The following is a 25,871-nucleotide window of genomic DNA, read 5'->3' as shown; positions in this document are numbered from 1 at the left end:
GAGCCTATTAACTGCAGCACAAGACACAGGCCAGGGGTGGGATGACAGTCCATCGCAGGGTGCCGATACAACTATAAAACTAAGGACCATTTAGTGCTGCTAATTGTTCTAATGGCATGATTTTTTTTGAGCGCGGGTAGAAATCTAAACTACTCGGAGGAAATCTTCTTTACATTTCTTGTATTTGAAACACTCGGAAAATAAATATAAACTATGTATTCGCGTTACTTTATTAATACGTGAGGTATTAAAGCGATATACCACTGAATCTGATTTGTCATAAATTAATTCCTGATGTTTACGGCAGCTAAAATAACAACCATTTTTTATCTGGAGTACAGCTAAATATTGATTCACTAACAGTTTTAGTAAAATAACGATTAAAAACCTGTTAGATCCCAATAAATCGTGCGCGTTTCTTGTGTAATCAATTGTCCGCCTCACAAGAAGCCTGCATATATTTTTAAATAGACTTTGCCGGTCTGTCTCTTGGGGTGCGTCAAACTGGAGTTCAAATAAGCTATTACGTAATACGAAGTGACCAAAGGGTGCATCTAAATTCTGTACTTCGGTACTAGATTGATTTTTGGATTGATTATTCTGACTGTTTACGACCTGTACTATTTAAGCGATGGGAAATTAAACCGGCGCAAATTAAGTACATTTCTGCGTTTGGTCTTGGCCATGGCAACGTGTTTCTGAGTAATAGCCGTATATTTGGAAATAGAGTAGAACGAATTTTGTGAATATCTAACAATGCAGCAAATATGGTTCAATAATATTGATATGAACAACATAATATACTATAAACTAAACAAAAACTTTAAACGGAGGTCATCTTGTAAGTATGCATATACTGGCGTGATGACTGCCTTCACGTTAAAAAATTTGCGCATCACAGTATTTTATACGGTAATGCACTGCGTTTGCTTGGAGTACGATTTCATGTATTTCTTTTCGCGGAAGTCGTTTGCTTGTTCTCACCCGTAGTATTACAACGCGCTTAGTTAGCCGTCGAAAAGGTCTCGCAGTTTGTATTTGGCGTCCAAAAGTGCAGCGAGTAAAGCTGATGGAGGACTCCGAGAACGTAAACGCTGGTGACACGTCTACGCGAAGGCGCAAGATGAACGATATGGCAGTTAAAGGTAAGATTTCGCCCCTTAATCCTGAAGTAGTCACAGATAGCCGTGCTTCCCAGGCTAAGAGGAAGAAGGGCGGGCACATTGCCGCATTGATTCTGGCGAGAGGAGGCAGTAAAGGGATCCCCCTTAAGAACATTAAGATGCTGGCCGGGGTGCCCCTCATCGGATGGGTCTTAAGAGCGGCGAGGGATTCCCAGGTGTTTGACAGGTAACTGCGCGATACAAATAATAATAAAAAAAAAATGTGTTGCCGTAAAAAGATTAATGTAAACAGATGCTGTAATGGGTCGTATTAAGCTGACGTCATTGTCCAAGGTACGCATAAATGAAAACGAGGCGGCGGCCTTTTTACCGGGGTGCGAGTGACGACAGCAGGAAGAAACCCCGAAACATAAGTTTCTTCTGTATACCTTAGGATCGTACAAATCAAGGCAAAGAGACCGACGAGCTGCCGGAAGGCTACAGAAATTTGGCTAAAGTCCATCGATCGATCGAAAGAACTTGAACGATGATACTGTCAAGAAGTGGCACGTTCTGAGAATGGGCAGTATTTCAGTTAAATGCATTTAAAAATGCGTATTCATTTCCTTTTGAGCATTTTGTAATTTGTATTTTGCTGGACGGAAAAAAAGATGTAGGCTAATTTGAAACAAAATAGATTGAGAGATTGTATTCTGTGTATTTAAAATACTTAATAAAATGCCATTTTAAGAACGTTCATCGCTAGGCTTACAGACTTTTAAATACAGCCTATCGCCATCCTTCGCAGTATTCCAAGGAAAGAAGCTGCTTTGGTGATCGGCGCAAATTGCCGATTAGTATATGCAGTAAAATAGGCATGTATTGCTGACTGAATGTCAGTATAGGACGATTAGCAAACAGCAGTACTGTGCTCTAGAACTTGTAAATTAACTCACTAGCCTGCTAAGTTAATTTCAACAGACATGCTCAGGCAGTGGTTTGTCATATATGGAAACCTTCATTAGCGATAAATCAGGCTAGCTCGTTTTTTTCCTAAGGACGACGTTAATTTCTATCATCTAAACGTGGGAGTTAATTTTATAGCCACAGCTTGTTTAAAAGGGCGAACCGACTGGTGAACTTGACGCTGCATATCATCTGCGTCGCAGTTGCGGATCCCGTTTGTATTTTTGAGTGTATATCTAAATAACAGTTTCTTTGATGTTATGTTCGGCACCTACTGTAAGACAAAGCTGGGAATTCACGCATTATGATCATTTAAGAAAGCGTTACGGCGCCTCATTGCTCATGCATTTACACGTTATGGTTAACTGTGTAGTAGATTGCTTCCTTCAAATGATACGAAGAAATGCCTCAGTCCCATTTGCCTGAACAAAATACAGCTTTTCATAGTCCTGAGCACTCGCTATACATTTAGTTTATATGAAACTTTCTTTAACATTGAAAAGAAATACAGAACTTTATGCATCTGTGAGATGGACGTCTCCGACATTACCTGGTAAAATGGCCGCTACGCACAAATCGTGACGTAATACGCATGTAAACTAATACAACCCATTGCTGACCAACTGTTTATATTGAAGGCGTAGTTAAGATCCTTTTGACGTACCTAAAAGTAAGCTAGATGGCAATACAGTCCCGATCAAAAGTTTAAGACCACTCGAAAAATGGCTTATGCAGTTCAACAACCCGACCACGTCCAAAAAGGGAGAGTTTTTTTGCCTTTGCCATGAATGAATGAATCCACATCTATGCACAGATTTGGCCTTTTAAAGGCATGTGGTCCTAAACTTTTGATCAGCTGTAAAACAGCCTGTTTCAGTTTAAGTGTTGTTTTCAATTAATTGCATGCTCAAAAAAATGTTTTGTCTCGCTCCCATTTCTTCTTTTTGCATGTTGAAGCTCTACTTGGAACCTTGTTAAGATCCAACCATGCAAAATATGTTTTTTTTTTTTTTTTGCCATTTTTCAAGTGGTCTTATACTTTTGATCGGGACTGTATTAAAAGCAATTCGCAGGCTTTCGTTTACTCAAGCATGCTGTACTCAAAATTCGTAAGGTTTGAGATATTAACAAATATGTCCATTTTGTAAAATTTTGTGCCATCTTTAACTGCGATTTCGCATCCACAAAGATGAAGTTTTACTTTATGGATAAATCAATCAAGTAATAACATAAAATATGCGTCTCTGCCAGTGTGTGGGTTTCGACGGACCATGATGAAATTGAAAGAGTGGCAGAAGCATGGGGTGCAACAGTCCACCGCAGATGCCCAGAGGTTTCCAAAGACTCCACAAGTTCCCTGGAAACCATTCAGGAGTTTTCCAGGCTGAATCCAGGTAAGGTATAAATGCAAGAAACATAGAGTTAAGGAGCGCGTGCTGATACCATGTGTTGCTGCACCCAACACACGACAAACCACTTCAGGGATGAAAGCCCGTGTGCAGCCTTGTGGCAGGTGATACCTCAGCTGCACACTAGTTTGAGTGGAATGGAAATGTGAAGTTTTTTCCACTAGTGGCTGGAGTGCCAATCTTGCCACCAACCCCTAAATTTTTCCCTGAAAGTTAGAGAACCTGCTTGCAGAGCTGAATGTAGATTAATGTTTTACCCAGAACTAAGCAATTGCAGGTTAAGGGCCTTGCTCAAGGGCCTAACAGAGTAGAATCACTCCTGGCATTCACAGGATTCAAACCAGCAACCTTCCGATTGCTGGCAGAGATCCCTAGCCTCAGAGCCATCACTCTACTCAAGAAACATAACTGGAATTTTATTGGGAAGACAAAACAATTCCTCTGATTTTTTTTTTCTTTTGTTACCAAATTTTTGATATTTTTACTGTTACATATTGTAGCAAGCATAATTTTGTTTATTTCTTAATGTCAACAATTGTAAAGAGGATGCGTCTTGTGCCTGCAGATGTTGTGTGTCATGTTGCTGACCATTAGAGCTGTCACTATTACTCAGCTAAACTTGATTACCAGATTAAAAAAAAAAAAAAAACATTAATTAAAATTCATCTTCTCGTTTACTCAGCAGTATGGTGGAAGGAAGGTGTGGGTTTAAATATAAACAGAGCAGAAGCCTCAATTATGTGGGAGTACTTCACATTAAAATGAATGAAAATGCAGTTGTCTGTCAATACTGTAAAGCATGACTTGAATATAACAGCATGACTACAGTGCAACATCTTGAAAGAAGACATCCACAGATTCCCCCAGTAATGCGTGGTTAGCCATAGACAACTATGAACTATATGCCCTATAGCCTCTTGGAGTAGCCTAGCCTATCTTTGTCATCATTGTGATTTGAATTATTTAGCTTAATTTACTTTCTACAATTCCTGTATTCAGTAACTTGAGATAAAGACTGGGCTCCTTTAGCACTGTGTCTCTTTAGAGATTCCTTGGGTACTGCTGGTTTGACTTTGTCTTGAATTAGCGATTGCTCAGGGAGTCCCGAATGAGGCACCTGCATTGTGAGGGATTGTTAGTTACAGCCCTACGGCCATGTGGTGTGATTTCCTGAGGGGGATCCAGTTATCAGGATCCTCATTGCTGAGGACCCAAGCAGCTGGACCAGGCCAAGGGGACGCCCACATAACACCTGACTGCGGCAGATAGGCATTTCCTTTGGGTGGGATTGGACTGTGGTTTGTTGTGTGGTGGGCACGGCAATGCTCTGTAGCAGTGCATGCTCCTAACCTGACCTGAATTCCTGTATATTAGGATAACTGCTGCTAAATCAAGGATTAGCTCTGTTGCTTTGACATTTAAAATTACATACAATAGAATACATAAATATATCTGACAGCTGTGTATAATTTTATTCTTTATTTATTGTGAACAAATGTGTATTAAGTAGGGCTGAGTGATATTGGAAATATGTCACATTGTGATATTTGAACATTTTTCATGGGTTTACACTGCATTCTCCATTTTCCTCCCACAGTCCAAAACATGCAACTTAAGTTAATTGGAGTACCTAAATAGATCCTATATATGAGTGAGTGAATGTGCACCCTCTGATGGTTGCCAGTTCCAATATATAGTAGTATCTTGTATATTCATATATTATATATAAACAATTACTCTATTAATCATCAAATTAATAGTGACAGCCCTAGTTGACATGATATGTTGGTGTCATTCAAGCAAAAGTGACCTTGTAACAAAAGCTGTTTCTAATCATTCACTAGATTTGTTTGAGCAATAATAAAAATATGATGTATTAGATCTCGTCATAAAACCTTATTTTATTTTAAGGCTTAAAGTCTATGGGGATGTGGCTCAGCTGGTTAGAATCCTGTGTCAGTAATCAGAAAATCACAGGTTAGATTTCCAAAATGCTTTTGATGTTGTCCCCCACAAGAGGCTCTTACTTAAACTCAAAGCGACAGGTATTTTAGGAACTGTAGCAACCTGGATTGATAACTGGTTAACAGATAGGAAGCAGCGAGTAGTTATAAGAGGCACAATGTCACAGTGGGCCTGCGTTCATAGTGGGGTACCGCAGGGTTCAATTTTAGGACCACTATTGTTCCTAATTTACATAAATGATATAGACACCAATATATACAGTAAACTGGTGAAATTTGCAGATGACACCAAGGTGGGTGGTGTAGCAGATACTGAACTAGCGGCTCAGCAGCTACAGCAGGATCTTGATTTAATTAGTGACTGGGCCGATACCTGGCAGATGAAATTTAACATAGACAAATGTAAGGTATTCCATGTAGGGAGCAGAAATATAAAGTACAGGTATTTTATGGGACCTACTGAAATAAAGGTAGCTGATTATGAGAAAGACCTTGGTGTGTATGTTGATGCTTCCATGTGTCATTCTCGCCAGTGCGGGGAAGCAATAAAAAAGGCCAATAGGATGTTGGGGTATATCTTCAGGTGTGTGGAGTTTAAGTCAAGGGAGGTAATGCTAAGATTATACAATTCCTTGGTGAGACCTCACCTAGAATATTGTGTGCAGGTTTGGTCACCATATCTTAAAAAGGACATTGCGGCCTTAGAAAAGGTGCAGCGTAGGGCCACAAGAATGATTCCTGGTCTTAGAGGAATGTCATACGAGGAAAGGTTATTTGAGCTAAATCTGTTCAGCCTCAAGCAATCGAGACTGAGGGGGGACATGATCCAGGTCTATAAGATTCTAACAGGTTTGGATGCTGTTCAACCGAATAGTTACTTCAGTATTAGTTCAAATACAAGAACTCGTGGCCATAGGTGGAAATTAGCAGGAGAACATTTCAAACTGGATTTAAGGAAGCACTTCTTTACACAGCGTGTAGTCAGAGTATGGAATAGTCTTCCTGATAACATAGTGCAAGCTGAATCCTTGGGTTCCTTTAAATCAGAGCTAGATAAGATTTTAACAACTCTGAGCTATTAGTTAAGTTCTCCCCAAGCGAGTTCGATGGGCCGAACGGCCTCCTCTCGTTTGTATAGTTCTTATGTTCTTATGTTTAAATCCTGAACTTGGCAGATATCACCTTTGAGCCACTGAGCAAGGCATTTAAGATGGCCCTTCCAAGAATGTCTGGACAGGACATAACAAAACAACAATCTATTTCATACTTAAAAGTATGGTGCCTTATTTGTTCTATGTCATGCCACAACAGTAGGCAGCACAGATTTTTTTTGATGCAGCAGACCCACAAATAGAGCCCAAATAAATTGTCCATTGTGCTGTGAACATGCGTCAATTAATAAAGATGACAGGTGTTTTAGAATGGAAGTTGCTGTTTTTATTACCAGGCACTACTGGTCTAGCAGCGGCACAGACAGGGAAGTCAACAATTTGCATGAGAAATACTAATAATAAGTTTTTTGTTTATATAGCACCTTTCTCACTTAAGGACATTTACAATACATATAAGGGTCGTTCCATGTGAAATCATCATACTTTCGGACTTCGTCGTCACGGATTTTAACAAAACTTGGCATGCTGATTTGGTCACTTGAGTAACCGGTGAAACTGAAATTGGGCGAGTCTTGGTTTCTTCAACACATCCTAGCCACCAATTATCATCATATTCATTCACGACATAACCTTTGATGCTTGCACAGCCGAGTGATTCCCTAAGTGTGCTCTTACACTGGACCGATTTCCACACCTCATTCACCTCTGATGAATGCAGGGCATTTATTAGCCATATTTACTAGTCATGTGGGTCTTTTCAATGGTATGGCAAGTACAAGTTTCTGCAATGACATTAATGAAGCTTCCATTTAATTTCATTGTAGCATATTTGTAACCTTAATTAATGTTACTACTTACACCTGTGCTTGTTATACTATTACATGTCAGTTTGGCTGCCATTAAAAAGGCTCATTAGTGATGTGAAACCATGTGATACTACCTTTAAGTCAAGATATCTCGGCAACACATTAAAAACCAAAGGCAAAATTTTCTGGAGATGTTCATGACATGATCGATTTTGAAATATAGGTTTTTTCGTTATTGAATTTTTAATATATTAATCAATTATTACATAGTAATTTATTTAAATGGGGATGGCATTATTATTTGTTCAATCTATAGAGATGGACAATAGCTTTAAAACAGTATAAGGACCACTTCTGTGCAGCTTACATTAAGGTAAATATAACCAGTCAAAGTCATAGCACTCCCCCCCCCCCCCCCCCCCCCCCCCAAAAAAAAAGTTAAAACTTTGTTCGCTCACACAGTATTGATCCAAGACTCCCCCAATTTCAGTTTCATGAGTTACTTATGTGACCAAATCAGCATGTCAAGTTTAGTTAAAATCCGTGACGATGAGGTCCGAAAGTGTGATGATTTGACATGGAATGACTCATAATTAAATATGATGAAACAAGTGAACCAACAGCATCAAAATGAATTCAAGGATACACAATGGAAAACCCAATATAACATTCATTAAACAGATGATGTTTGAAATTTTTGATAGATTTTTAATTCACATATTGGGGTGTAGGAATGAAGAAACTGTAATAGTGAGGGGCAAGTCTATGGAAAGCTTGGCATGTAATAAGTATAATATTGTGTTCGGTTCTGGAAGTAACTGGCAACCAGTGCAAATCATGAAGCTTGTATAAGTAAACAGGCAGCAAAGTTTTGTACATACTGTAATCTGTTGATAGTTTTGGAAGGAAGGCCATAAAATAGTCAGTTACACATGAACGAAACACGTATTACAGGGTTACAATATTTAATATTTACAACATGAATACACATATTACTAAATTGCTGATATCTAAAGTATAAAGCATCTCAACTGCAAAATTAGTCCTGCTTACCAACCCTGTGATGTCACTTTTTGTCAGTCAGTTGTGGACATTGTGTGGGATCAGAAACATGAAAAAATTTCCCTCCGGCAGTACATTGATATGCTGTCATATTGTTAAAACAACATTGATCCCATCGATTTTGTTTGAAGTATGCAACCCCCTTTAATCCCCAGTTGCCTCAGAGACTGACTGACACCCTCCTTCTCAATTACACGTTATTTTGGATAAAAGCATCTGCAAAATGAACGTAAATGAAATTAAGCTTTAACAGAAAGCTACTGGGGATGTACTTAATAGGATCAAGCAGATCAATGTAAGACATGTTTAGCATTTTGAAGAATGACATTCATCATGGTACCTGAGAAGGAACAAGACATCTGATTTCCCCTACCCTTTGGTGCTGAACCCTGATTCTCTGTCTCCTCAGATGTGGACGTCATCTGCAACATCCAAGCCACCTCCCCCTGCTTGCACCCCTATCACCTGAAGGAAGCCTTGGAGATGATCACCAAGCAAGGCTATGAGTCTGTCTTCTCTGTGGTCCGCAGGCACCACTTTCGCTGGGAGGAAGTCAAGAAGGGAGGTATGGCTTACTGTTACACACTTGGGATGTAATGATTTAGTATTTGCCATGCCTAATATGAATGATGCTTAATAATTATCACATTTGTGTCCCATTCGATGTTGCCTTGTATTAGTCATTGTCTGTGTATTTTGACATTTTCTTTTCTTAATCTAGGGCAGGGCTATTCAACTCGCGGTCCTCGAGGGCCGAGCCCTGCTGATTTTCCAGCCTTCCTTCTCCTGTGAGCCAGGTGTGAAGCCTCTGACCAAACAGAATCAATAATTATTAAACTAACTACCTGGGAGAACTGAAAACAAGGCCTGGATTTGGAATCGAGGGCCTGAGTTGAATAACCCTGATCTAGGGTATCATAGTTGATGGCACTGTTGCCTCTCTTCCCCAGGGATATGGGTTCTAATTGTGCCCCCCTCTTTTTGTGGGTGCAGTTTGTGTTCTCCTAGTGTTGTGTACACTCTGGTTTCTTCTAGCAGCCCAAACAGTTGGTAAAACTGGTATCTATAAATTGCCTTGTGTGTGTGTGTGTGTGTGTGTGATGTGCATATATAACATTTTGGGGACCATATGTCCCCACAATACAAAACATTTTTTGACTGTGGGGATATTGTTTTGGTCCCCACAACCGGAAACTGAATTTTGTAAAAATGTGACTGCAGTCAAAAAACTAAAAAATGGTTTTGTATTTTGTTTGTTTACTTATGGTTAAAGGTAGGGCTGGGTAGGGGTTAAGGATGTCATTGTTGGGATTAGTGTTTTGCCCATAGAATTGGAGAGTCCCCACAAAGACATGAAAATGACGTACCTGTATGTATCGCAAATGTGCCTCTACCCTATTCCCCTATTCTCCCTGGGGTATAAGGTCCTGTTCTTCACTCTTCTGTGACCCTGTGCTGGGTAATTGGATAGCTGGCTGGAAGAGTGGATGGATGCTTTTTGCATGCCCTAAAGATGGGCGTGTTGCCTGGTAGGCGGCCAGCCTCATTAAAGTGTTCCTACTCTTTGACTTTCTCTAGCAGGCAGCTACACAAACCCACTAAACCTCGACCCAGCTCATCGACCCCGCAGGCAGGACTGGGCAGGGGAGCTATGTGAGAATGGGTCGTTCTACTTTGCTACCCGTGAACTGGTAGACAAAGGCCTTTTGCAGGTAAAAGCCTGATTCCTGGGCTTCCGCTCATTTCTGTGACCATGATTTATCAAGGGTTCCTTGCTGCATTTTGACATGCAGCCTTTGAGCTTTTATTGTTTGGTTTGTTCTGTGACACTTAAATAGCATGTAGTGGGTATTCAGAAGCAGGCAGATAATGGATTCAATCTGCAAAGGAAAAAAATTGACAAATGTTATCAGAAAAATGGTTAGATGTTACATGCCTGGAACCCTGGGGAATTCAGAACCCAAAGTCATCAGAGCATGAAACAGGACAGAATGTGAGCAGTGAGATTAGCAGCAACAGTGTACACTGCTCTGACCAGCCAATTTCGCCCTTGGTGACACCTTCAGCTCTCAACGGTGCTGTTTCCTTTCACTGACAATTACTCTGCCTGACTGATGGGGTTTTCACATGGTAAGCATCAAGTGATGAGCTAAGTTGGGCATTGCATTATTTTGTCTATGGGGAGCTGACCATTGACTCACAACCTGAGTACTGTCACTCCACGTTAAGTGATGCGTTCTGCTCAGATTTTCCGTTTAGGCATTGCGCTAAATGGGCACTTTTTCACTGTACCAGGTACTGTACTTTTGGTGCTGTGCTTTCAGTACCCCCTTTCAGTTGATGTACAATTGAGTCCTAGTAAAAAAAAAAGTAGGGATTGGCACTCCACATTTTTTCAGTTCCGATCCGATTCCAATACACAATTACCGATACCGATAGATTCCGATACAAGAGCTTTTTTTACTTTGTTATACTTTATATATTATTTTTTAAGCTAGTAAATACAGATGGAAAAATGCATAACAAAATATATTTAATTAGGCTACTACAAACATACATAACGTACTGTTCCAACTCGTTTCTACATCTTGTTTTGCAGTTCAATATGAATATCTTCAAAGCAAGTATACACAAGTGGCGAATGCTTAAACATTTAACACAATTTTTCATCCATCGAGTCCTAAGTACCCCATGACTAAACTATAAAGCCCATCACGTACATACCTCTTATAATCATTTCAAACTCATTACAAGATCAATACTGCTATAGTGGCAAGTATAGCTGCTACAACGTCATATGCACCTGGATCACACACAGCCATGAGTGAATTAGCTCCCTCTACAGCCGGAATCATGCAGCTGTTTGGAACCGCGCACCCGGATGGCACACAGCCATGAGTGAATCCACCGGTTAGCTCCCTCTACAGCCGGAATCATGCAGTCGGTTCGGAACCGCTCACCCGAGCAGGTTAGCGCACCCGGATTGCACACAGCCATGAGTGAATCCGCCGGTTAGCTCCCTCTACAGCCGGAATTATGCAGCTAGTTCTGAACCGCTAACCCAAGCAGGTTAGCGCATTCGGATAGCGCGTTCGTGCATTCGTTTGTCCCGACGAATTTCGAGGTGCGAGACCCGACAAATTTCGCGATCAAGCTACACATCTCGGAACAAACATGGCTGCCTCCACGAACACGCTGTTTTGTTTTTGTCTGAGCACAAAATTTCATGGAAATTAGACATTTATCACTTCACATGAAAGACCGTGTGCAATTACATTCATGACTAATAATACATTTAATAAAAATAAACATTTTGAAGTATTTATGAAATAGAGAAGCTGGACAAATCGTCTCAGACAGGAGGAGCAGCCTCAGCACTTCAAAAGTGCAACAACTGGTATTTTTAAATGCTAACCCATAAAACAAATTCCATAGTATGTATATAGTTATTTCCCTACAATACTTCTATATTGACTATAGACATGTGTTATTCTTAGTTTTCAGTTGCACATGTTGCTTGTTTACTCCAATTGGTGTTTTTATATTTAACATTTAATTTTTAGCCTATATGCTCAGCAATTTGCACATTTTGCATTTTTCTTCCATTTGCTGCTGTTCTTATATTTAACACATTTGTTAGGTTAAAAGTAATTTGCACATTTTGCATATGCGTTATTTTAGAATTTTATTCTTGGCCAACTTCTGATTTGCACAGTTTGCTGTTTTTCTCCATTTGGTGACTTTGGTTTTTATATTTAACGTTTTATTTTTTGCCCTTTGGCTATAAGCAATTGGTACATTTTCCATTTTTCTTTCATTTGCAGCTTTCATTCTTAGGCTATGTTAGAAGTAATTTGCACATTTTGCATTTTTGTTCCATTTGTTGTCATGTGTTTACTATATAGTGATGCGCGGGTCGATCGACTACCTTGATAAACATCCGTTTCCGTGCAGATTTCGCGTATTTGCTCGCTATTCCGGTTTTTATGGTTTTATTTATTTTTTTGCACGTATTTGAATTTTATTGATCAGTTTCCCGTTTTGGACTCCGTTTGCCTCTACCAATCATAAGCTACGTATAATTTTAATATTGGGATTGTCTTAATAATTGAACGCCATTTGCACATTGGCGAAAGTTGTCCACCATCTGTGTTTATTAGGTAAGCAGATTGGCTATTATCGTGCCGAAAATTGTAGTATTACTGTTGTGCAGTATGCGGGACACGGAGCGGAGACAGAGGAGCGGCAGTCAGGAAATCGGGGAACACGGGGTTTAATAAAAAGGGCAGGCAGGAAAATACGCAGTAACATTACAATGACCGGACTGGGGAAACAAACTGAAACGCGGACCAAATACAGAGAACTAATGACAACAACTGTATTGTTTTTGGGGTCTAAAAAAATCAGAGTCCTCTTCCGATTTACTGCTAACCGGTCCTTTATTTTTTCTGCACCTTCTTGTTCACATAACTCACTTTCCCAAAAAACCCACTGCCCTCTAGAGTCTATATCAGGAACTGCACAACACATAGTATAACACTCATTATGAATTTATATTCAAACAGCTTGAATATTACATCCCCTTTCTTTGAAAACTTGGATATATTATGGTGGAGACACACTGCAACACAACAGTTATTATAGTTTCAGCATATCACTGCAACAATCAGTATACAAATTAAACAACCCACAACTGTATCATTGTTTTTTGTTTTTTTTTTTTTTTTTAGGGCAGCGATCCGCCTACACCCTTTACAATTATAGATCAAGAACGACTCTGGGTTTCACTTCACGTCCTGATCTGGTAACATAGTGGGAAGTATCAGCATTATTTGTTTCTATCTGCTTAGGGTGATCCAGTGGCACTGTGTGTAGAGTGCTCAAAGACATACTGGACTCCACATTAATAGGCTGTGCTTTATCTTGCAAAAGATGACGACGATTCCTATGGAAACTTTGGCCTTCTGCAGTGCACACGTGGTATGACCTGAAGGAGTCAGTAGGCTTGATGACTACCGCAGGTTTCCAGCTCCCTGAATCCTGAATTTGGACATGGTCCCCAGTCCGTAGTGGGGTGAGCGGTTTTGCTGAGCTGTTGTAATACTTTTCTTGGTACTGTTGCCTTTGTTCACGTCTAGCATGAACATCTTTCACACAGACCACTTTTGGCTGTAGCTGTCGGTTGGTTGTGAGAAGAATGGAGCGCAATCTTCTGCTAATCAGCAGCTGGGCCGGTGATCTAAAACCATCCACTGGGGTATTTCTGTATTCTAGCAGGTTGATGTAGGGATCTTTTCTGTCTGCTTTTGCTTTGTCCATTAATGAATTTGCAATCTGTACTGCCTTCTCACTCAGCCCATTACTTTGTGGGTAACGGGGGGTACTTGTGACATGCACAAAATCCCAAGCATGAGCAAAACTCTCAAAATCTTTTGAGCTGAATTGAGGCCCATTGTCTGAGATAACCTTTTCAGGAATCCCATGTGATGCAAATATTTTCTTTAGCTTCAGGATCACCGCAGCAGCTGTGGTGCTCTTGAGCTTCTCCAAGTCAAGGTATCTGCTGTAATAATCTACCACCACTATGTAGTCTTCATTATTCCAAGTAAATAAATCAGTACCTACAGTCTGCCATGGCCGATTTGGGATAGGATGTAGGATGAGAAATGAGGGGCTCTTTTGCGTTTGACATACGACGCTCAAGGCAAACAGAACACTGTTCAACCATGCTAGCAATCTGTTTGGATATGCCAGGCCAAAAGAGAATGTCTCTAGTACGCTGTTTGGATTTTTCGATTCCCATGTGGCCTGAGTGAATGCGCTGAAGCATCTCTTCTCTGAGCAGCGTAGGAATTACAATCTTTTCCCCTTTGAAAACCATCCCGTCCATCTCAGATAATTCATCCCTGTAGTTCCAGTACTCTAGGGTGGCTGTAGGGCATCTCTTTCTCTCATTGGGCCAACCTTCTTTTATCACTCTCCTTAATGTAGACATCTGCGCATCTCTCTCTGTTTCTTTTCGAATACTGCTGAGTTTCGCATCACTGACTGGGAGAGCGCTAAGTAGAGTATGGACTTGCACATCCATCCCTTCACTGAAGTTTTCATCCAGGCAGGGCATCGATTTTCTTGACAGTGTATCTGCTACTGGAATATTCTTGCCAGGAACATGCACGATGGTGAAGCTGTACTTCTGCAACTGCAGAATCATCCTTTGCAGTCTTGGTGGGGCCGCAGACAATGGCTTCCTGATGATCGCTTCTAAGGGTTTATGATTAGATTCCACTGTTATGTGCCGCCCATAAACGTATTGGTGAAATCTTTTGCACCCCCAGAGAATGGCAAGGAGCTCTTTCTCGATCTGGGCGTAATTTATTTCTGTGTCTGTGAGTGACTTTGAGGCATATGCAAGTGGTTTGCCTTCCTGCAACAACACCATGCCTAAACCGTATTTGGAGGCATCAACTTGCAGTGTGTGGTCTTTGCTTGTGTCAAAGAATGCAAGCACAGGGCCTGGTTCCCTGGTGATGATATCCTTCAGCTTTTGAAATGCCACATCATGTTGTTCGTCCCATAGGAACTCACTGTCCTGCCTTAGTAGTTGTCTCAGCGGTGCATTGATATCTGAAAGGCTTGGTGCAAACTTCGCGAGATAATTGACCATACCAAGAATTGTTTCAAGTTCAGCACGGCCTTTGGGTGGTGTCATCTCTTTTGTGGCTGCCACTTTCTGAGGATCAGGTTTGATTCCGTCTGGAGTAAGGCGGTGGCCAAAATAGCTGACTTTGGGGACACAAACAGTTCTTTTCTCAGGATTAAGGTGCACTCCCTTTTCTCGAGAGCGTTCCAACATGGTCCTGAGATTACGATCATGTTCCTCCTTGCTCTTTCCATAGACCAAAATGTCATCCACAATAGCAACGACTCCCAGCAGACCTTCATAGATCTCGTCTATTTTCTGTTGAAAAACATCCTGAGCCGAGACAATGCCAAAGGGTAAGCGACAAAATCTGTATCTGCCGAAGATTGTGTTAAAGGTGGTAAGATACGATGATTTCTTGGAGAGTTTAACTGCCCAGTAGCCAGATCTAGCATCCATTACGCTGAAATAACGGGCTCCGGCCAGCTTTGGGGTGATATCTTTTAATGTGGGCAACGGATGGTATGGGCGCTTTTATAGCCTTATTAAGATCCCGTGGATCCAGACATACTCTCTATATTCCCCACAAGTTCGAGAGAAGTTACTCAACCGGAGTGCTGAATTAACTTTAGAGAAAGCAATTGACATTGCCAGATTGCATGAGATTGCGCAAGCCCAAATGAAAAGCATGGCAAGTGGAAGAGGCATTTATTGTCCCCCCCTACTGTTGAATGAAATTTACGCCCATGTTTATACTACGTTAAGCGTTTTCCCCTCCATTGACGCCGATTATAAGGAAAAGGCTTAATGTAAAATAAAGTCCATATTCCTTGTATTTCGGTTTTGATTTTTTGTCAGGTGAAAGTGTTTATAACCAGATATATGTGTGAGAAATATAGTGATTTTTGGTGGCTGTCTTGGTACTTTAAGTTACATTAAGCCTTTTCCTTATAATGGGCGTCAATGGAGGGGAAAACGCTTAACGTAAAATAAAGTCCATATTCCTTGTATTTCGGTTTTGATTTTTTGTCAAGTGAAAGTGTTTATGACCAGATGTGTGTGTGTGTGTGTGTGTGTGTGCGAAATTTGGTGATTATTGGTCGCTATTTTGGTACATTAAACCACATTAAGCGTTTTCACATTAAGCGTTTTAGAATGTCCCCACACCGATCGATAACATTTGCTACTTTTAGAACGGCCCATGCTTATTTGACATGGATGATCGACGATCGTGTGTCCGGGGTGCCGGGCCAGTTTTGATTAGGCCCTACGGGTGCTACGGTTGAAAATTGGGAAAAAATGAAATTCGACTTTTCAAAAATTCAAAATTCGTCATTTGAAAATTGAATTCGCCAGAGTGACGATTTGATGCCGTTTTTCTTCGTCACCATGGGTTGCGTTTTCGTCAATGACGAGAGTGACGAGCGGCAGCGGGAACCCTGCCATCTCCTCTGGGTTCGTGTAACCACTTAACGAGCAATCTGAGCTGTGACGAATTGATCAAATGTTTCCGTGGCAGACTGTATTTTCTCATTGAACTTGTATCTTGCGAAGATAGGATTAGCCTTTGGTACCACGTAAGCTTCAAAATGATCATAGTAAGTTTTGAGCAACTTAGCTTCGTCTGCGGTGAGATTCCATGTGTTATAGATGTCTCTGCCTTTCTCTCCGACCCATAAAAGTAAGTAGCTGCATTTCTCGGCCTCTTCTTTGCGGCAAAATGGTCCCGAAAACATCAGTTCAACGTGCTGCTTAAACTTTCTCCATGTGTCGGGGAGATTCTGTGACTCCCAGTCCATTCGTGGTGCACGCACTCCGGCAGCATCCATATTCGCAATTTATTCTGACACCATGTATTGTTTTTGGGGTCTAAAAAAATCAGTCCTCTTCCGATTTACTGCTAACCGGTCCTTTATTTTTTCTGCACCTTCTTGTTCACATAACTCACTTTCCCAAAAAACCAACTGCCCTCTAGAGTCTATATCAGGAACTGCACAACACATAGTATAACACTCATTATGAATTTATATTCAAACAGCTTGAATATTACAACAACCAGAAACAGCTGATCACACTGGGATTCCACACTAGGTTAAAGAGGCGGCGTGGCACACGGAAGGAGCGGACGATCGGGGCAGGACAATTAGGCTACTATCTGAAACTGCATGATCATTAAATCAAAGCAAACTTGTGGGTTTTTGAGAATTTTCTTGTGGTACTGGAAAAGTTTTGGAAAAGTCATGGAAATGTATTCTGCCAGAACTGGGGGAACCCTGTTCAATGCGAATCTAGCACAAATCTATGTTATCTATGGGTTAGTGTCACAAATGACACTCCATTGGTAGGTTCCATGTCAATACAGGCACACTGGTGTTTTTAAAAAAAAAAAAAAATATTTTTCCTCGGGTCGGGTTTTGGGTCATTATCCACGTGTATTTTTGCAGGTTGGGCAGGGCGTTTTGGATCTCCTGACGGGTCGGTGATTAAAAAAAGCCGACCCGCGCAACACTAGTGTTTACATTTTGTATGATTCTTTTTTGGTGTGTGCCACTTGAAAATAAATATTTGCCACTCTTGTCTTAATACTTTGTCATTTATTTCGAAGTGCATTCATTTTCATCACAAGCCACGTATACTTTCTTCTATGAAAAACAAATGTTTCAGCTGGCGATTTGGCACTACTGACTCAAGTGAGTCGCACACCCGGATCAGTTTAGTGAGTGACTCAGAGAGAGCCGAATCCTAAAAAGGAACCGAATATTACAGCTCTAGTGCGCGCACGTGTCTGCGCGTGCATCGGGGTGGAAGTCCGCCATGCGCGATACAGAGAGCAGAGGAGAATTGTAAACACGTGACCATGTAGAGAGAAAAATGACAAACTGTTGTGTAAATAAGATAAATAACATAAGGCTATTTAGTTTGTCTAATAAAAGAACAATATATAGACCTGTTGTCACGCTCGCGGGTAGGGCGAGCAGGAAGCAGGCGAGCGCAGCCAGGTAGTCAGGGAAACGGGGTTTAATCGGAGGCAGACGTACAGGCACGGACATCAACGGACACTACACAATGACTAATCTGGGGATGACCGACTCTGACAAGGACTAAATACACTAGACAAGCCACGGACAACAAGCCACAGGTTAGAACAATCAGGGCAAAACAGGAGGTAATGAGGTGGGCGTGGCACACAGCGGGAGCGGACGGAGCGGGGCGTGACACCTGTCCTATAGGAAAGGTAATTTTAAAATGACTTCTGTTGTGATCTGGTACTATATAGAAAATAAAATTAACTTGACCTTCAAGGGGGGGCGTGAGGTGCCGTTGGGGGGGTGGGGCGTGCCCCTAATATATGTGTGAACAAATGGAAAAATGAAGAGACCCAAGCTTTAATTGTGATCTGTTGGGGGGGGGGGGCGCCCCTAATATATGTGTGGACAAATGGAAAAATGAAGAGACCCAAGCTTTAATTGTGATCTGTTGGGAAGAACCAGAAGATGATTTGGATGGTATAACAAGAAAAAAAAGTATTTGCTAAATATTGGGATATTTAAAGAGCCAAAAAAGGTCAAAATAAATACATTCCTGACAAACCTGTCTAGTGATATAAACAGCAAGGATGAAAATGATTATGACTCAGAGAGCACATGCAGAGCTCAGGCAGAAGCAGTGGCTGTAAACTTCAAACTGATTTTTTGAACATACTAGATAATCTTTAAAAGGAACAAACATTACAGTTGCAATGCTTGCTAAGTTTTGTTTCTTATGACAAAGTATAAAATGTTTTTATGAAACTTAAACTGCCCTGTGCTATAATGTCTGGACATTAGGTATCAATGTAAAAAGAAAAGCCTGACCTCAACCCAGCTTACTGTCACAGTCCTTGCAATGTGAGAATTGCATGTGCATAACATGTGAAGTTAGTATTTATATTGCACTTCACCCAACCCTATAATATACTAATAAACATTTTTGGAATTCAGTATAAAATACCCTGCCTCGCATTGTGATGTCATTCAGCAGCAGTACCAGTTTTTACACTAGTGGAAAACCAACACAAAGAAGTACCATACTTTTTAGAATTTTGGTACCCGGTGCAGTGGAAAAGCGCACAAAGTTAAACCAACCCACCGGCAACTGAGCTCTCCGGTGCACAGCTAATAAGAAAATGGTTGTATGTGACAAAGCTCATAGCTTGTATGGAGCATTTTTCTGTGATTTGTAATGCAACTTTAAAATTGTACGATAATCTACGAACAAAGGCAGCTGCTTGGCAAAATGTCAGCAGTCAGGCAGGGATGCACATCATGTATTGGTCTTTGTTTATCACCAGTGACAGACTATATCAATTGTTCCTAATGTGGTAATTATTACATAGAAAAACATTACTATAATAATAGTCTATTAATAATAAATAATATATACAGTGGTACCTCAGTTCTCGAACTCATTAGAACTCGAATAAAAGTCGAACCAACCAGTTCGAAATTTTTTTTACCTAGAGCTCGATCTGAATCTCAGAAGTCAAACCGTGAACGCCGACCTAAGATAACATGTACATGCGGGGAAATAAGTCACGCGGCACGTCTCTCAGCTGAAACAAAGGGTAAAGCTTCAGTCTCAGCCTCGCATTAGCTGTGAAAGCATCGTGCATGTTTACACTAGCTGAATACATATATTTAGACAATAGAAATACATTTAGACAATGATAGACAGTAACAGTAATTATTATTATTATATAATAAAATACATTTTAAAAAAGATTTCTTATGCATTATTTTAATATTAATAATAAACCATTAATACATTTAATTATAATTATATTGTTGTGCCGAGCGGGGACGGACCGAAGACAAAGGCGCAGACGTCAGGGTATCAGGGAATATGGGGTTTAATTACAGGTAAGGCAGGCAAAACGCAGACGGACAATACAATGACCGGACTGGGGAAACAAACTGAAACGCGGACGAAATACAGAGGACTAATGACAACAACCAGAAACTGATCACACGGGGATTCCACACGGGGTTAACGAGGGGGCGTGACACACGGAAGGAGCGGACGATCGGGGCAGGACACTATGTTTGGATACATTTATTTTCTTTACAAATTACTGTTTTGATAAATGTGCTTAGATGTGTTTAGTAGAATATATGCTCTTCTTGTTTTATCCGGTTCATTTTGTGTTTTAAATGCTAAAAAAACATATTTAGGTGTAATTTTTTGGGGCCGGGAACCAATTAATTGGTTTTCCATTATTTCTTATGGGGAAAATTCGATCACAACTCAAACTTTTTAGGATTCGATCCGGAGTTCTGAACGGATTACATTCAAGTTATGAGATACCACTGTACAACCAAAAAGTAAGATCATCAGAGTTGAGTGTTTTATGATGACATCTTAGCTCTTGGTTCTATGGCATTTCTCAGCAATGCTGCTCATGTACAATGACAGTGCTCACACTGGGCTTGGCACAATGCTCTGATCATTTGAAAACCCCCTAACAGGTGGATCTCTCTCTCTTTTCAGGGTGGAAAAATGGCCTACTTTGAGATGCTTCCTGAGTACAGCGTGGATATTGACGTGGACATCGATTGGCCTGTTGCTGAGCAAAGAGTTCTCAGGTAGAACAACTAAAAGCTTGGTGTTAATTGAATAATGAAGTAAAATGGATCACACTGGTTTGTATAAGTATTTACGTGGAGTGGTACTTTTTGACCCCCCAGGATATATATTTTTAATTTGAATGATATGTGTTTTTCATGTATGGAGATCTATATTGGAAACGGTAATAATCAAATTTGTGGGACAGTTACTGTAATTCAAGTTCTTCTGGAGTTCCACAGATCATATTGGGTCTCGGCCTAAATCAGTGCACTGATCTCTATGCTGTTAGATGATAGTGGCTGTGTGATGTGACCCCCCACAGGTATGGTTACTTTGGGATGGATAAACTGGAGGTGATAAAGCTACTGCTGTGCAACATCTCTGGATGCCTGACAGATGGTCAGATGTACATGTCTGCTGCAGGCGAGGAGATGGTGTCTGTCAACTGCCAGGATGTGGTTGGCATTGGCATGCTCCAGCAGGAGGGAGTGGAGGTACTTTGGCAGAGCTTTTCCCTGTAAAGTCTCTCCTTCATCTTCCATTCATCCGTATTTCAACCACATCTTGAGCTGAAAGCTATTCCCAGCAACACGAGGCTGGGGCGGACTTTCACATTCAATTTCTTTATGTATTTTTTGTTTATTACATTTATTTTAATATGGTATTCTGCTGACCCCCTGATTTTAACAGTCACTGTTACAGATCGTTCTGCCCCAGTCACTTGAACCACAGTGACAGTGCATGTCTGTGGTGGCATCTCTGCAGGTGATCCTCCTCTCCTCAAAGGATTGTCCAATCTCCAGAGCCCTGGAAGACAAATTGTCCCAGAGGGTAGGCTGTAAATTGTGGCTGGATGTGCAGGACAAGCACTCAGAGGTGAAGATGATCATGAAGCAGAAAGGGCTGGAATGGAAGGAAGTGGCATATCTAGGTGAGAACATTTCAGAGGCCTGTAAATCCATCCTTCCATCCACTGTATATTCTTTTCAGCATAGTGAATAGTATATGGTCTCAGCATACCTGCAATTCATTAAACTAATTGCATATTTTCTTTAGATTATAGTATGTATTAGGGATGGACAATTAATCGTTTTTAATCGCGGGCTCGATTCATACCCCTATGCGGTCTCCGATCAGAAAACAAATCTAATGTGTGGAACAAGGTAAAAGAAAACAATGAAGTTGAAAACAAGAAGAAAATGATTTGGACTTCAATACCCTGCCATGACAGTGAAGAAGAGGAAAGAAATTTTTCCAACCTCAGTTTAAGCAATAATGAAGTGTCGTACTGAAAAACATTTGTTTTATTTTTTGATTAACATATGAAATTTGAACATAAGAAATTTACAAACGAGGGGAGGCCATTCGGCCCATCAAGCTCGTTTGGGAAGAACTTAACTAATAGCTCAGAGTTGTTAAAATCTTATCTAGCTCTGACTTAAAGGATCCCAGGGTTTTAGCTTGCACTACACTAACAGGAAGACTATTCCATACTCTAACTACACGCTGTGTAAAGAAGTGCTTTCTCAAATTAATTTTAAAATGTTCTCCCAGTAATTTCCATTTATGACCACGAGTTCTAGTATTTAAACTAATATTGAAGTAGCCATTTGGCTGAACAGCATCTAGATCTGTTAGAACCTTATATACCTGGATCATGTTCCCCCTTAGTCTCCTTTGCTCGAGGCTAAACAGATTGAGCTCAGCTAACCTCTCCTCGTAAGACATTCCTCTAAGACCAGGAATCATTCTTGTAGCCCTACTTTGCATTCTTTCCAAGGCAGCAATGTCCTTTTTAAGGTATGGTGACCAAACCTGTGCACAATATTCTAGGTGGGGACTTAAAAGGAATTGTATAGGAATCTTAGCATCACCTCCCTTGACTTAAACTCCAAACACCTAGAGATGTAACCCAATGTCCTATTAGCCTTTTTTATTGCTTCCCCACACTGGCGAGAGTGGGACATGGATCCATCAACATACACACCAAGGTCTTTTTCATAATCAGCTACCTTTATTTCAGTGGAACCTATAAAATATCTGTAGTTTATATTTCTGCTCCCGGCATGGATTACCCTACATCAGGGGTCTCCAACTCCGGTCCTGGAGAGCTACTATCCAGTTGGTTTTGAATCCTACCTGGCTTCTGATGGGCCACACCTGTTCTCAGGTAAATACCAGGGCCAGGTGTGGCTCATCAGAAGCCAAGTAGGATAGAAAACCTACTGAATAGTAGGTCTCCAGGACCGGAGTTGGAGACCCCTTCCCTACATTTATCTATGTTAAATTTCATCTGCCAGGTATCAGCCCAGTCGCTAATTAAATCAAGATCCCATTGTAGCGTCTGTGCTGCTAGCTCACCTTGGTGTCATCTGCAAATTTAACTAGTTTATGTATTGGTGTCAATATCATTAATGTAAATTAGGAACAATAGTGGTCCTAAAACTGAACCCTGTGGTATCCCACTATGAACGCAGGCCCACTGTGACATTGTGCCTCTAATAGCTACCCTCTGCTTCCTGTCTGCTAACCAGTTTTCGATCCAAGCTGCTACAGTTCCTAAAATCCCTGCAGCTATGAGTTTAAGCAAAAGCCGTTTGTGGGGGTAATCTAAGTAGATCACATCGTAGGCCTTTTTGTGATCAATTTCTCTTGTAGCTTCCTCAAAGAACTCCTCAAAGAAAGTAGATGAGTTAAACAGGATCTACCTCTCCTAAATCCCTCAGAATGTTATTTGAATCCAGGTAATCTACCATTTTCACTTGGATTATAGCTTCCATTAATCAGACCACACCAGCAGATAAGGATTTCTGAAAAGTTAAAGGTTAGCTAATAATATCCCTCATCTCTTTTAAAACTATAGATAAGATGCCATCAGGGCCCTGTGATTTATTTATTTTGAGCTTATCTAGGCTTTGTACCACATCAACCTAAGTTATACATATATTGGTCATAGACGAGGCTGTATTTGTACTAAATGGTGGTAAGTTACTCGTGTTCTCTACTGTGAACACCCGTGTGAAATAATCATTAAATTCATTTACTATATCAATATCCTTTTCATTTGTAAGGCCCTTACGATCCTGCAAATTGGTGAATTCAGATTTTAGAGCTCTTTTGGAGTTAAAATATTGGAGGAAACTTAATATCCTCCTTAGCCTCCAATTTAATCTTCCTTTCTACATTCCTCTTAGCGAGTCTGTTATTTTTTAACTCAACCTGTAGACTTAAATACTCCTGCTTTATTTTGAAATCATTAGTTATTTTCCATTTGTGGAACAGAGCCCTTTTCCTCCTGACTTTATTTTAATTTCCATAGTAAACCACCTTGGTTGCAATTTCTTAGATTTAGTTTTGCTGGAAACAGGTATGAAGTCCTCTTGCACTTGCAACAATGTGCTTTTAAAAATTTTCCATGCCTCTTCAACAGTTTTGCTATTTAAACATCCAGTTTATGGTTTCTAGTTTCAGTCTCATACCATTAAAGTTAGCCTTCCTTACATTGTCTACTTTTGTTTTGGACTAAGGTCACTAAAATTTACCTCAAATTTAACCACGTTACGATCACTACCATCCAGTGGTTCTAAAACCTCTAATTAACGGCACAAACCAGCACAAACGCAGCACACACGATTGCGATCGGTCTGGTGGAAATCAGACACAAATGGGGGGCCAACTTCACGCTGATGACATCACCATGTAAACACACATTTATATCTCAGAAACTAAAACAGCACAAACAAAAATGTTAACGCCACAATCCGGCACAAACGCGGCACATACGATTGAGACCAGTTTGGTTGAAATCTGAAACATATGGGAGGCCAACTTCACGCAGGTCATTTACATGGCTTTAAAATTTTGTGTTTTTGTCAAAAGAGGGTCTGAAATACATCATTCAGCTTCACCTATGAAATTATGAGACTGAAGTCTTACAGTTAAAGGTATGACCAAGGGTATAAGGTTTAACTGGTATGATCAGCACCCAGGCATGACCCAGTCTCTTTTCATAGTATCCTTGCCTGGAGTTAAAGTGTAGCCAGCCCCGCCTAACTGTTTAATTTTGGCATGCTCCATCCAGGCAACGATGAGCCAGACGTGGACTGTCTGAACCTGTGCGGGCTCAGCGGCGCGCCTAAGGATGCTCCGCCAGTGGCCATCAATGCTGCCAAGTATGCTTGCCGCAGCTCCTCAGGAAAGGGCGCACTACGGGAGTTTGCCGAACACATCCTCCTGCTGAAGAAGAGGGCCAAGTCCAAAATGGACCAGGACCGCATCGGCAGAGAGAACTTCTAATGCAGCGTAGGCCACATGATCGTCTCCATCAGGCTAATGTTGAGCCTCCACTTTCCTTTTTAATATTCCTCGAAAATACTTTTGTTTATTGGCTGTGTACATCTAGGTAATTAAGTACAGGTGCCTCCCACAGATGGCGCTGTGGCTCACTGGGTAGCGTTGTGGTCTCACCCCCTTACGGGCCAGATTCCTGCCATGGTCCTGTGTGTGTGGAGTTTGTTCACCCCATGTTCACCCCAGGATCTCCATCTGTAGCCTATTTTACAAATTGTATTTAAATATGTACTACAAGTTTAATTTTTTTTAATGAAGTAAAAGATGAGGTATCCTTTTAAAAATGTTTTGTAAATTTCTGGACACTTCCAGTATCGGTGCAAGAATGAAACTGGGTACCTCGTGTCCTTATAACTATGTACTGGGATTAATGAAGTTGAATCTCTTATTTGGTGAACAATTGGTGACATGTTCCAGGTATTGTTTTCCAAATCCTAGCCATTCTTCATGGGAGGTAGCTGCTAAGATAATTTCTTTTGAATGTACTTTATATTTTAAAATGGATATGGAAATAATTATCAAATATTAATAATAAATGATTGAAAATCTGATTCAATCGCACATAGATCTCTGTAGCATCTGTTATTTCTTCTGGGGGGAGAATGGATGTTGTATCTCCAGGTTTGACAGCTAATAAGCTCTTAGATTCAATGGACGTAATTGTTTCTTTATTAAGGGTCCAAAGCACTATAGTGCTATAGTGCTTTGGACCATTATTGCTTTTCTTAGGATTTATTATTATTTTTCTTCCCTAAAAATGAATGGGCAGCCTAAACCGCAAGACCTAGGCCGACCAAATTGGGCCCGAAGATGTCAATTCTTACCCACTACTCAGATTGTCCGACCCAAGCCTAT

The 25,871-nt window shown here is 40.7% G+C and overlaps 1 protein-coding gene across 2 annotated transcripts; it reads left to right on the top strand.

Moving 5' to 3' along the window:
- The first annotated feature begins 896 nt into the window (after positions 1-896).
- cmasa (cytidine monophosphate N-acetylneuraminic acid synthetase a) lies at positions 897-25,581 on the top strand. Of its 2 annotated transcripts, none has more exons than XM_023799032.2 (8): positions 897-1,350; positions 3,321-3,463; positions 8,832-8,987; positions 10,001-10,134; positions 20,589-20,683; positions 20,989-21,160; positions 21,432-21,597; positions 24,748-25,581. In XM_023799032.2, the coding sequence occupies exons 1-8, from the start codon at positions 1,070-1,072 to the stop codon at positions 24,960-24,962; spliced, it is 1,362 nt and encodes a 453-aa protein (XP_023654800.1). In that variant the 5' UTR covers positions 897-1,069; the 3' UTR covers positions 24,963-25,581. The 2 variants fall into 2 exon arrangements, with proteins under 2 accessions (XP_023654800.1, XP_023654801.1); XM_023799033.2 differs by lacking the exon at positions 897-1,350 and adding an exon at positions 1,453-2,622.
- Positions 25,582-25,871: the final 290 nt, after the last annotated feature.

This window comes from Paramormyrops kingsleyae, chromosome 3 (genome assembly GCF_048594095.1).
Source record: "Paramormyrops kingsleyae isolate MSU_618 chromosome 3, PKINGS_0.4, whole genome shotgun sequence".
Taxonomy (NCBI): domain Eukaryota; kingdom Metazoa; phylum Chordata; class Actinopteri; order Osteoglossiformes; family Mormyridae; genus Paramormyrops; species Paramormyrops kingsleyae.
The sequence above is the reverse complement of the archived record's forward strand: the minus strand, read 5'-3'. Positions and strand labels throughout refer to the sequence as shown.